Source organism: Pseudophryne corroboree, chromosome 4 (assembly GCF_028390025.1).
Source record: "Pseudophryne corroboree isolate aPseCor3 chromosome 4, aPseCor3.hap2, whole genome shotgun sequence".
Taxonomy (NCBI): Eukaryota; Metazoa; Chordata; class Amphibia; order Anura; family Myobatrachidae; genus Pseudophryne; species Pseudophryne corroboree.
In genome coordinates this window covers 56,151,379-56,164,519 of record NC_086447.1, presented here as the reverse complement: position 1 = coordinate 56,164,519, position 13,141 = coordinate 56,151,379, and the positions used below count along the sequence as shown (strand labels likewise).

The 13,141-nt window shown below is 45.8% G+C and overlaps 1 protein-coding gene across 1 annotated transcript in view; it reads right to left on the bottom strand.

Annotated features, from left to right (window-relative positions):
• Positions 1-12,028, bottom strand: part of LOC134911096 (fibrinogen-like protein 1) — a 32,988-nt gene extending 20,960 nt beyond the window's left edge. Inside the window, exons 1-4 of the mRNA XM_063919472.1 lie at positions 11,495-12,028; positions 8,241-8,469; positions 4,257-4,385; positions 672-888 (exon numbers count right to left, since the gene is read on the bottom strand). Coding sequence (XP_063775542.1) covers positions 672-888; positions 4,257-4,385; positions 8,241-8,469; positions 11,495-11,854 — 935 coding nt within the window. The 5' untranslated portion in view covers positions 11,855-12,028. The remainder of the gene's footprint in view (positions 1-671; positions 889-4,256; positions 4,386-8,240; positions 8,470-11,494) is intronic.
• Positions 12,029-13,141: the final 1,113 nt, after the last annotated feature.

Sequence of the window (13,141 nt, the reverse complement as noted above, 5' to 3'; positions counted from 1 at the left end):
CGCCAAGTAAATTTGCTATGCAGTTAGGATTTTTACTCACGGCTTTTTCATCGTTCTGGCGATCGTAATGTGATTGACAGGAAATGGGTGTTACTGGGCGGAAACAGGCCGTTTTATGGGCGTGTGGGAAAAAACGCTACCGTTTCCGGAAAAAACGCAGGAGTGGCCGGAGAAACGGGGGAGTGTCTGGGCGAACGCTGGGTGTGTTTGTGATGTCAAACCAGGAACGACAAGCACTGAACTGATCGCAGATGCCGAGTAAGTCTGAAGCTACTCAGAAACTGCTACGAGGTGTGTAATTGCAATATTGCGAATACATCGTTCGCAATTTTAAGATGCTAAGATTCACTCCCAGTAGGCGGCGGCTTAGCATGAGCAAATCTGCTAAAATCCGCTTGCGAGCGAACAACTCAGAATGAGGGCCAAGGTGTATATGAAACATAAATGCATTCTGTGCTTAGACTTAGGTCCCATCACCATGATATCTCATTGTGGTATCTAATTATTCCAAAATACGGAAAAATCCGATATCCAAAATACCTCTGGTCCCAAGCGTTTTGGATAAGGGAGACTCAACCTGTATTATTGTGTTAGTGTTATTACGTTAATACTATTACTTTGGTTTGCTATTATTACATTAGTATTGTTATATTAGTATTATTACTACTTGCCTGAACTCCCTGTAGAGAGCATATTTATGCTGCCCAGCCCAGTCCTCCAGGTCGATGCGCAGTGAATATCCCCCTCCTCTCGTCATCCTATGGATGTTCTCGTTTCCCAGCCAGAACTCGCCGTTCACATTTCCAAATCCTTCCTTATACTCGTTCCAGGTCCGGTTGAAGTTGACCGCTCCATCCTGACGCCGCTGTATAACCGTCCATCCTCCACCTTCCGCACAGACAAGAAGATCACCACCAGATTTACAGTATGATTTTTTTTTTCTTTGTAAGGATATTCATATGCCTATCCCAAGCATGTTTACTTTCTAATGACCTAAGAGACTCAGCGATCTATGTACTAAGCTTTGGATGAAGATAAAGTACCAGCCAATCAGCTCCTAGCTGCCATGTTACATGCTGTGTTTCAAAAAATGACAGTGAGGAGCTGATTGGCTGGAACTTTATCTCCATCCAAGGCTTAGTAAATAGGCAACTCAGAGTCCTGTCCATATTCCATCAGCTCACTGTCCTCAGTAACACCATTTATTTATATGCACAGACACAACATTAGACACTTTCTTCTTGTAGAGGAAAATTGGGCTCGTTGTGTCTGTGCACTTGTATGATGGAACGTGGCAGAAATCGCTGCTCTCGGAGGACAGATCTGGAAAGGTAAACGGAAGGGCTTGTGCTGACCTGAATACAGGTGTGTTTGTGGAGTGTTATCACTGCGCGTGCTCCGGGACCGAGCGCTTGCATGTACAGGCGATGCACAGCTGACGCATTTCATCGGCGTCTACACTTGTGACTGAACAGGCATAACTGGGCTGTAATGGACCTTCGCATGGTAGGCAACGCATGGTCATTCAGGTGCGGTTGGTCAAGCGCTGTATGTACAGGTAGATGTAGCAGCAGGCGTCTATTACATGCAGACGCCTCCTGCTGCACTAGTGATCCAGAGTTGCATCCTACGGTGCAGCATTGGATCAAACCACCCACCATCAGGCGGCTTAAGGCACCATGATGCCCTGCAAGCTGCCCATCGGAGAGGCCAGGAAATCTCCGTCCTATGACGGAGATCCCTAGCCTCTTTCCACCCCCAAAATAGAGGCAACACGCCTCTGTTTTCACTCACTCCCCACCCCAGAAACGGCATCAGACTGTCAATCAAAGACAATCTGATGCCGACCTGCGTCCTATGCAGCAGGACCCGCTCGCGCACGAGCAAAGCAGGTCCTGCGTATGCACAAAGTACTTTGCACCGATGATTGCAGGAGACCTCCCAAATGTATGCATTATTTGCCATGTGCAGTCTTGGAGCAATATACAGTATGAACCCAAATATACTTATTATTATGATCTCCTCCCTGAACGGTTGCACTGAAAATTCTACTGCTGTCCAGCGCAACCCTGCACAATGGATTTCCCTTTCCGTGAAAATAGCCCTTATATCGCTATCATTTTCAAAATGCTCAGCTTAGGGAAATGCCTGCTCCCTATTGTTTTAGTATTAAGGAAACCGGCTCCCCATTTCCCTCCTCAGCCACAGACATTACACAGGACCTGCCAGATGTGAAAATACATCAGTAACAACAATATAAGATAGAGAAATAAGCCTTTCACACACAGGAAATGCGCAGATCCCCGTACATTCCGAATAAGTGGACCATATACAGATGCAGTTTCTTTTTTGATGTACAAATGTTATTTGTTACTAAACACTAACATTTTGTGATGAAGAATATAGTAGAAAGGGAAAGATGATATTTATATTATGCGTGTGTGCAAAAAAAAGTTCTAAAGTTATGTTTGGTTATTTACTTATTTATTTACATATGTATAATGGGGGTAATTCAGATCTGATCGCAGCAGGAACTTTGTTAGCAGTTGAGCAAAACCATGTGCACTGCAGGTGGGGCAGATGTAACATGTGCAGAGAGAGTTAGATTTGGGTGGGTTATATTGTTTCTGTGCAGGGTAAATACTGGCTGCTTTATTTTTACACTGCAATTTAGATTGCAGATTGAACACACCCCACCCAAATCTATCTCTCTCTGCACATGTTACATCTGCCTCCACTGGAGTGCACATGGTTCTGTGCCCAGTGCCGTAACTAGGCATTTTAGCGCTGTGTGCAAGAGACGGTATTGGCACCCCTCCCCCCCACACACACACACCTTATGTAAAATATGGGCAGTGTGCACCCTAGGCGCGCGCAAAAAAATCGGGGCGTGGCTTCATGGGGAAAGGGTGTGGCCACAAAATAATACCAATTCATACTACGGTGCACAGTAGTCTCCATTATTCAAATTACACCGCACAGTAGCGCCACTACACCAGAGCCCCTTTTACACATTACGGCAGACAGCATCCCCTTTTTACACATTATGGCAGACAGCGTCCCCTTTTTACACATTACTGTGTAAAATATATATATATTAATATATTACACATACATACATTACACTGTATATACTATACATTTTATAGAGATACATATTATATAAACACACATATCTATACACATATACATATGTATATACTACGAATAATTTATAATGAGAAAAATATTATATAGCTAATAATGTAGTGCCCAACCTGCCCTGCAGCTGCATACCTGTATTTGCTATAAACAGCCATCAGGGAAGAAGGACTAGAGACCCTGACGCTGCTGGGCTCATGGAGTCTGTGGCCAGTGGAGTCTCGAGTCACATAGCCTCCAGCCAGGTTACTTCATGTACGGTGCGGGCAGCAGGCGGCGCGTTCGTGACTTCACACTCCATGCGGAACAGGCGCAGGGAAGGCTTGGGAAGCCTGCCTTCCACTACAGCGCCGTCATAGGTAAAATATAAGTGCTGGTGTCAGTCGGGGTCAGGGGGAGGTAGTTTGAGCTGGAGGGGGCGGGGCCTTGAGGGCCGCTGGCAGGCTGCTGCAGAACGGAAAAAAAATCCTGTCTGCAGCATAGAGTAGTGTATAGATGCGGAGCAGGGAGGATCGGTCAACATGCCCTAGCCGCCCGTACAGTGAAGCTGAGGCGCCTTGCGGCTGGGGCGGGCTGCGGCTGGCAATGGAGCTGTACGGAGCTCTGATGCTCCGTACAGTGTTAAACAGGGCCGTGACTGTGCGCTCCCCAGGGCTTTGCGCTGTGTGCGAGGCCCCTCTCGCACACACCTAGTTACGGCCCTGGTTTTGCCCAACTGCTAACAAAGTTCCGGCTGCAATCAACTCAGAATCACCCCCAATATACACATTATAAGATAAAAAAAACATACCATATATCAATGGTTCCCAAACTAGATAGATAGATAAATAGATAGATAGATAGATAGATAGATAGATAGATAGATAGATAGATAGATAGATAGATAGATAGATGTAAATAACAAGCATTTACAGAGATTATATAAAAATACAGAAAGTCTATACTTCCATCTGTTACAGAATATGTTTGTTCATCTGCAAGCAAGTCCTTAAAACACAGGATATACTTATTTATCATCCAATGAGACACATACTTTCATTGTCTAACTTGCACTATACAGATACAAGATTGTCACTGATTGGCTGTGCATACATAGAGGTAAGTCTCCCTTTTACCTTCAGTGTCCATGTCACAGAAAACATCTGTCGGGATTCGTCCACTAGATGGCAGCAATGCATAGACTCCTGAGGCGCTGATCCCATTGTGGTACAAGGCTGAACAGTCTGTCTGGCAGCTCCTGGTCTCTGTAAGTGGAAATGCCGCTGCATCATTGACAGTCACTGACTGCACAGCTTGGGCGGGAGAACATATTGTATGAAAGTGAGATAGAAATATAAATATTCAATTATACAGGTTCATTAATATTGCTGCCAAAACATTACTGTATCCAGGGCTCCAGGCACCACTGGTAAAGTGTTCTACTCAGCTGCATTGCAACACCATGATGTCATGCGCACTGCAATTCTGCGCCACATCATCAGGAAGGCTCCGGAGCCAGGAGGTCAGAGGAAATGACCAGGATGGGGTCAGTTACAGAGAGCCTGTCCCGCTGGGCCCTCGGGGTTCAATATTTGTGGGTGGCTGAGCCAGGCACCTCCCCCTCTGGGCAGATGTATTAACTTGGAGAAGGCATAAGGAAGTGATAAACCAGTGATAAGTGCAAGGTAATTAACGCACCAGCCAATCAGCTCCAATATGTCAATTAACAGTTAGGAGCTGATTGGCTGGTGTGTTTATCACCTTACACTTATCACTGGTTTATCACTTCCTTATGCCTTCTCCAGGCTTAATACATCTGCCCCAATAATTGAAATGATTTCCGCTTCCACTCCAGTCCAGTGGCATATTTACTAAACACTACGATGCCTTTTGTTCAGGGATATTTAGTGATTTGCAGTCACCGGAACACGGGCTCCTATAACAGCCTATGCCATGGACGAGTAAGAAGCAAAATGACAGCTTACACTATCACTGAGCGTCTGAGTTCTACCTAGCCATGCAACTGCGCACGAGCAGCCATCCAGAACGTTGTGCATTGCAGTCAGCTCCAGCCCACCAGAGAGGGATCACTGCTTCATTAATACCCCTTTCACATCGCACAAATAAATAACCCGGTATCGACACGGCATATTGCCGTGTCGACACGGGTCAGTGTGCGATGTGAAAGCACTCTGCCGGAATTAGCGGGTCGCCTGACCCGGTAATTCAACCCGGTATAAAAGAAGGGTTTTACCCGGGTTGATTACCGGGTCAGGTGCAGTGTGAATGGGAGCCGCGTCGATGCGACACGGTTCCCATTCACAGCGTAGGGAGAGGCGGCGCAGGAGATGAGCTCATCTCCCAGCGCCGCCTCCACCCCTGCTGCTGCTGCCCCCCCCCCCCCCCCCCCCCCCGCTGCTATGGCAACCGACCCGGTATATTGCCGAGTCGGAAAGCCAGCAGAGGGGAGCAAATGCCGGATCCCACCCGGTAAGTACACGTTTCTTTTACCGGGTGGGATCCGGCATTTGCGATCTGAATGCAGTATTAGTCTCATTAAGGTTGGATAACAGACACTGTAATGTCAAATGGTTGAGAATGTCAACTGCATTCTGAATCATGAAGTTAGGCTGTGGTCAGGGTTAGCCTGCGGTTAGGGATATGCTGCCGTTAGGGTTAGACTGCCGTAACTTTTAGGTTGTGGTTAGGATTAGGCTGCTGTTACGGATAGGCTGCCGTTAGGGTTACTGCTAAGAAATCACAAGGGATGGGGTTTTTTAGCAATAAAAGGAGCTCCGTGTGCACGGATGAGCATTAAGCCTTGAAGAAGAGACCTGCTGTGTCTTGAAACGCGTTGGCGTGTTTTACCTGTGACTACTACAAGAAGGAATACCGGCGTCCTGCCTTGGGAAATTTTGGTTCAAGCTTTGGAGCCATGTGTAGGGAGAACCCGGGGACTCTGCACATGTGATCACACCTGCGGCTCCATAACACCGTCCTGGGTAGGATTTGACCTTTTATTCTTTTTAAGAGTATCATCTATTTTATTTGTTCTTTTGTTCTCATTGTTAAATACATTTTCTCTTATATTTTAGCATTTTCTCTTCCGTTGGTATCTTAGCACATGTACCACATTCTTTGCCCATTATTGTGTTAATTGGGATAGCACCATTTATGTGACACCACCACCCATACATCATTGTTCCATATCGGGTTCCAATAGGGGAACTTTGTATCATATAGGGCTCAGCTCATATCCCACCAAGCGCCCGATTGGTTTCTCAATTTCTGTGTTGCTGTTAGGGTTAGTCTGTTGTTAGGGTTACTGCTAAGCTGCAGGTAGGGTTAGGCTGCATTTACAGTTAGTGTCAGGCTGCTGTTAGGGTTAAGCTGCTGTTAGGGTCAGTATTAGGCTACTGTTACTGTTAGGCCTGGTTAGGGTTAGGCTGCTGCTACGGTTAGGCTGCAGTTAGGGTTAGGCTACAGAGTGTCAGGCTGCTGTTAGTGTTAGACTGCAATTACGCTTAGTGTTAGGCTGCTGTTAGTGTTAGGCTGCAGTTACAGTTAGTGTTAGCCTGCTGTTAGGGTTAGGCTGCAGTTAGTGTTAGGCTGCAGTTAGTGTTCGGCTGCAGTTAGGTTTAGTGTCAGGCTGCAGTTAGGGTTAGGCTACAGAGTGTCAGGCTGCTGTTAGTGTTAGACTGCAATTACGCTTAGTGTTAGGCTGCTGTTAGTGTTAGGCTGCAGTTACAGTTAGTGTTAGGCTGCTGCTAGGGTTAGGCTGCAGTTAGTGTTAGGCTGCAGTTAGTGTTCGGCTGCAGTTAGGTTTAGTGTCAGGCTGCTGTTAGTGTTAGGCTGCTGTTAGGCCGGGGTAGGGTTAGGCTGCTGCTGGGGTTAGGCTGCAGTTAGAGTTAGAGTTAGGCTGCTGTTAGGGTTAGGCTACAGTTAATGTCAGGCTGCTGTTAGTGTTAGACTGCAATTACAGTTAGTGTTAGGCTACAGTTACAGTTAGTGTAAGGCTGCTGTTAGGGTTGGGCTGCAGTTAGTGTTCGGTTGCAGTTAGGGTTAGTATCAGGCTGCTGTTAGTGTTCAGTTGCAGTTAGGGTTAGTGTTAGGCTGCAGTTAGTGTTAGGCTGCTGTTAGTGTTAGGCTGCTGTTAGTGTTCAGTTGCAGTTAGGGTTAGTGACAGGCTGCTGTTAGTGTTAGGCTGCAGTTAGCGTCAGGCTGCTGTTAGTGTTAGGCATCAACAGGCATCGCCAGTCAGCGCCAGGCTGACTGGCGCAAAAATTCCAATCGCACAGCCATTCGCATGCTGATTGACAGGAAGAGGACATTTGGGGGTGGTAACTGGCCGTTTTCTGGGAGTGTCAGGAAAAACGCAGGCGTGCCCAAGCGTTGTCACGGAGGGTGTGTGACGTCAGCTCTGGACCCAATCAGCCTGTTCTCATCACACTGTAGGAGTAAGTCCTGGGCTGCGCAGAGACTGCACACACTGGAAAGATCATTCAATGGTGAGTGAGGTACAAACAGATTTGCACCTGTCCGCTGTCTGAGGGATTTTTTGCAGCTCGCGTACACATGCGATCGCACATTTGCATGGCGAATATACACTCCCTTTGGGCGGCGACTATCTGATCAACAATTTTAGCAGCCCAGCGACCAGGTCTGAATCACCCCCAGTATCTCTCTCTCCCCTCTCTCCCTTTCTCTCTCTCTACCTATCTACTCTCTCTCTCCCTATCTTCCCTCTCTCTCTCTCTCTCTTCCTATCTACCTTCTCTCTCTCTCTCTCTCTCTCTCTCTCTCTCTACCTTCTCTCTCTCTCTCTCTCTCTCTCTCAACCTCTCTCTCTCTCTCTCTCTCTGCTCACCCCCCACCCCTCTTTCAATCTCTCCTCCTCTCCCGTCTCTCCACCCTCCTCTCTCTCTCTCTCTCTCTCTCTCTCTCTCTCTCTCTCTCTCTCTCTCTCTCTTTCTCTCTCTTTCACCTTGGCTACCTTGCATGGAAGAGGAGTGCATTTTACTAACTTTACCCTGATGTCAAATCAGCTGGTCCCACCTCTGACTGAACAATCCTTACTTCTACCATAATCTGGCACAGACAGAGAACCATGCCCCCACCACTGTTCCCACCTGCAGAGTGTGGCAGCTCCAGGGCTCTCAGCGCTGCCGGGTCTGGGCATGGCGTATTCCGACTGGTCCCATTCACCAGCTGGGACAGGTTGCGGAGCTGAGCTTGGATGTCATAGATGTAGCTGGTCTGTAGGTGCTGCAATGTGCTGCTCTCACTGGCCCAGACCTCCAGGCTATGGACCCTGTGCATCAGGGTGGAGTTATAATGACCTTCATCAGGCTGCAAGGAGAATGATGGACAATGATGTATCAGGCTCCTATATAAATACATATATACCTGGCACAATGCTCTGTCGTGGGCCAGCTCTTCTAAACATCTATCATCTTAAACATCAGACATACTATGACCACTGAGTGTTGTGCAGGATCTGTGATGCTCCTGAGGGGATTAGATCATGCTTCCTATACATAAGGCGGCAGAACCCTAGTTTAATCTGCATGTGACCAACTTGGACAAGATCCACCTGTGGTTGGACAGTGGCCAGATCTTGTCTGGCTTTCTTTCAGCCTGGTCTAGGGTGGCTACACACTTGTGGACCTGTTATGGCTGCATATTCTGCAACACCTGATAATGGTGCTATAGGTTAAAATAAGATCATTAGACTCTGAATAAGGACCCCATAGTAACCCTCGGAGTACATGGGACCGCAGGATGAGAAACCCAGACAAGAACCACATCTTTGCTTTATGCTATAAGATCCACAATTACCATTTCCAATCCATTTGTGTAACCACAATGTTCCTGCAGTGATAGAATGAGATCTCTGTACAAAGAATGTGCAACTGGAAATTATAGGGTGTCCATACAATATTCATGGGATCTTTGTGTAATGGGGTCTGTCTATTGCACATAAGTTCCCATCTCTCAAAATAATACAAGCCTTGTTATATAGTGAGCAATGTAGGGGCTTTGAGCAATCATTTGTTATTGTAGCTGCCAATGCAAGTGGTTTCTATGTGGTTGGATGACAATTATAGAGTCTGCGCAATGCGACAGGAATTCAGTGGCTCGCTGTTCAACCGGGTCTACTAGGACAACACTGCTAGTCAACAGATAGCAAGTAAGGACTTGGAAACATTTACAGTTATAAAAGTCTTCTTAAAATAAATATATTAAATGTTAATATGTGACTTGATCGAATCTCTCATGTATTACATGCAAAATAAACTTTGTTGTCTGGGTTTTTATGCAAAAGGAAGTGTCTGTAAAGGTACAAACTGCTGAGCTCAAAAAAGGAGGATCAAGAAGTTATTTTGTGAACTCAGTAGTGCAGTTCATATGTAAGGCCTGTTGGTGGCACTGTTCCTGCATACAAAATACTGTAGTTAAGTTACATCGTAAGTAAAGTTAAAGAAGTCACAGGTCCATTGAATTCAACGTGTTCTAAAGGCTCATTGCGTTGATCTGGAGGAAGACTAAACAAAACTATTGCTAATTTCACATTACAGGGCTCCACCCAAAGGGTGTGTCTAGCTCCATATATGGGCATATCTACGCTTAAATACTTGATGCAAGATATTTCTATATAGCATTAGTAGCAATATATTTTGGGAAATTTTGCAGTTGGTACCTGCAATACTGGATTTCTTGCTTGCATGTATTCGCTGTGATATTAATTTTCTTCTCACTCAACACAATGGTGGTCATTCCGAGTTGTTCGCTCTGTAATTTTCTTTGCATTGCAGCGATTTTCCGCTAATTGCGCATGCGCAATGTTCGCACTGCGGCTGCGCCAAGTAAATTTGCTATGAAGTTTGGTATTTTACTCACGGCATTACGAGGTTTTTTTCTTCGTTCTGGTGATCGGAGTGTGATTGACAGGAAGTGGGTGTTTCTGGGCGGAAACTGGCCGTTTTATGGGTGTGTGTGAAAAAACGCTGCCGTTTCTGGGAAAAACGCGGGAGTGTCTGGGCGAACGCTGGGTGTGTTTGTGACGTCAAACCAGGAACGACAAGCACTGAACTGATCGCAATGGCAGAGTAAGTCTCGAGCTACTCAGAAACTGCACAGAGAAGTCTTTTCGCAATATTGCAAATCTTTTGTTCGCAATTTTGCTAAGCTAAGATTCACTCCCAGTAGGCGGCGGCTTAGCGTGTGCAATGCTGCTAAAAGCAGCTTGCGTGCGAACAACTCGGAATGAGGGCAAATATACACGATAGATGTCTATGCAATAAATTCCAAATGTGTGTTTAACTAATGATTACTAATAAAACATTCCGCAGCTCACACACATTAGCAGCTGAGATAAGAAGACACAGGGGGTCATTCCGAGTTGATCGCTCGCTAGCTATTTTTTGCAGTCCAGATAGTCGCCGCCTATAGGGGAGTGTATTTTTGCTCTGCAAGTGTGCGAACGCTTTTGCAGCCGAGCGGGACCAAAAAAGTTTTGTGAGTAGCTCTGGACTTACTCAGCCCTTGCAATCACTTCAGTCTTTTTGGTCCCGGAATTGACGTCAGACACCCGCCCTGCAAACGCCTGGACACGCCTGCGTTTTTCCAAATACTCCCTGAAAACAGTCAGTTGCCACCCACAAACGCCCTCTTCCTGTCAATCTCCTTGCGATCGGCTGTGCGAATGGATTCTTTGTTAAATCCATCGCCCAGCAACGATCCACTTTGTACCCGTATGACGCGCTTGCGCATTGCGGTGCATACGCATGCGCAGTTTTGCCAAGTTATTACCTGATCGCAGCGCTGCAAAAGGTTGCTAGCAGCGATCAACTTGGAATGACCCCCGCAGATCACAGGGGTTAGGCGAGCTGTATTCTCTACTGCAGGGGGTCCCACAAGGATTTGCTGAGAGTCCACAGCAGAGGCTGATGAGCCTAAACAGAAGTCATGCTAGTGACTGCAGCAAATCACTGTCCTTACCCAGAAATTCCTTGATAGCCCCCTGGCTGCAGTGAAGAATCCAAAGAATCGGGGAGATTTGATTTATAATGCAGGGCAGTGGGAGATAAGAGCTTCAAAAAGGACTCTCCCGCAGGATCCGAGAGGGTAATCAACATTATGTTCTTCTCACCATCAAACCGATAAAGTGGAGAGGGATAAACTACCAATCAATCCGCTTCTAGCTGACATTTTTCAAACACAGCCTGTAACATGACAAGAGCTGAATTGCTGATACTTTATTTCTCTCCACTTTATCTCTCCTAGGTTTGATACATCTCCCCCAATCTGGTATAACAACAAGTAGGAACAGAGTGGGCAATGAAGTATTACTAATGCAAGGTATAGTGATTACCTGCTCTAACAGCCTAAGGCGATGCCTATGGTTCCTCAGTTCCTCCTGAAGCTCTGAAACAAGCTCTCTGAGTTCCAGGATTTCCTGTCGTCTCTCCTCGTTCTCATGTAGCCAGTACATGACCTCATCCGTGCAGCGGAACATGTCCGGGCAGCGATGTCCATCTTGATGAGGCAGCGTAGCGATAATCTTACACCTTCCGTTCGCCAGGATCTGGTTGCTGTATTCCCCGCAGCGTGTTGGTCCGGGGTCACCATGAGCAGGAGACTGGGGTGCCTGATGCTGGGAGTGTTCATTCAGAGCCGTGGAGCCTTGTATTAGAGGCCATATTAAAAAAGACATAAGCAGGCGGGCGGCCATTTAAAAAAAAAAACAACAGCAAATCAAGTCACCATATACAAGATGGCCACATTGTCTCCCAAACTGTGCGGCACCTTGGCGACTGTCAGTCTCCTGTTTTATTCAGAAATAAAACTCTGGAAGTTTATTTTCCCAGTATTTTGTGCACATATACGGTCCATGAGTCTGACACCGGAAAGCCTAAAACAGAAAATGGAGATTAAAATCATTCAGTTATTTGGTATAGTGAGAGATACCAGCCAATCAGCTCCTGTCATTTTCCAAACACAGCCTGTAACATGGCAGAAGCCGATTGGTTGGTACTTTATCTCTCCCCACTTTATACCTCTCCAAGGCTTAAAAACACCTCCATCATAGAAAGGTAAGTGCCAGGAGGTTTGTGGGCAGGTAACCTATTTCTGTGGAGGCCCAGATTGATGTAATGGCTGCGTAGCATGCTTGTTTACACTTTTGCATTATGCAGAAAGATCAAAACACATTCTTGTATTATCAGGTGACTTGCTGGATGTGGGGGGATTGGGTCATCCTATAAAATGTAAGAGAGATGCTGATTGGTTGCCATGGGCAACTTCTCCACCTGTCTGTTTCTCCACCCTTTTCACTGCTTCATGAATAGACCCCTTAGTTTTTAAATTGTACCACACTGACCTTTGGAAGTCAGTGCGCTCAGAATTGAAGCCTTGCGTTGATGTCAACTGTGAATGTGATTTGTGTATTGGCGGTACTCTTTTTATTTATTCGTGCAAATAAATCTTTTGGATTTTGGAACTCCAAGTAAGGTAGTCCGACTTCACAATTATTATTATTTTATTATTATTATTATTATTATTATTATTATTATTATTATTATTTTATATTATTATTTCTTAAACCTTTAACCATTATCATCTTTTCAGCTGTGGTTCCAAAAGATCTTTCACACAAACGGGCATAACTATCACAATACGCATTTCAGACGCGGATGGGATGTGATAAAATCGCCCTAATCCACAATGTGATAATTAAATATATATCGCAGGGATGTATCAATTGTTGCATGCTTGCGAGAAGCTCTGTCCCTGTGAATGCACTCCGCATCCTTCTCAGGGTAATTTTTCACATAAAATGACCCAAATATGTTCTGTGTATTCACCACACACAACCTGTGGACAACACTGCCTGAAGATGGTGTTATTATCACAGGGCTCCCTAGTATTTAAAAAAAAAAAAAAATTTGAGTCAATTTGGCTAGATCACAATTCCCATTACATGTCTGCTAAAAAAATTGCAAATAAAATGGCTTGCGCT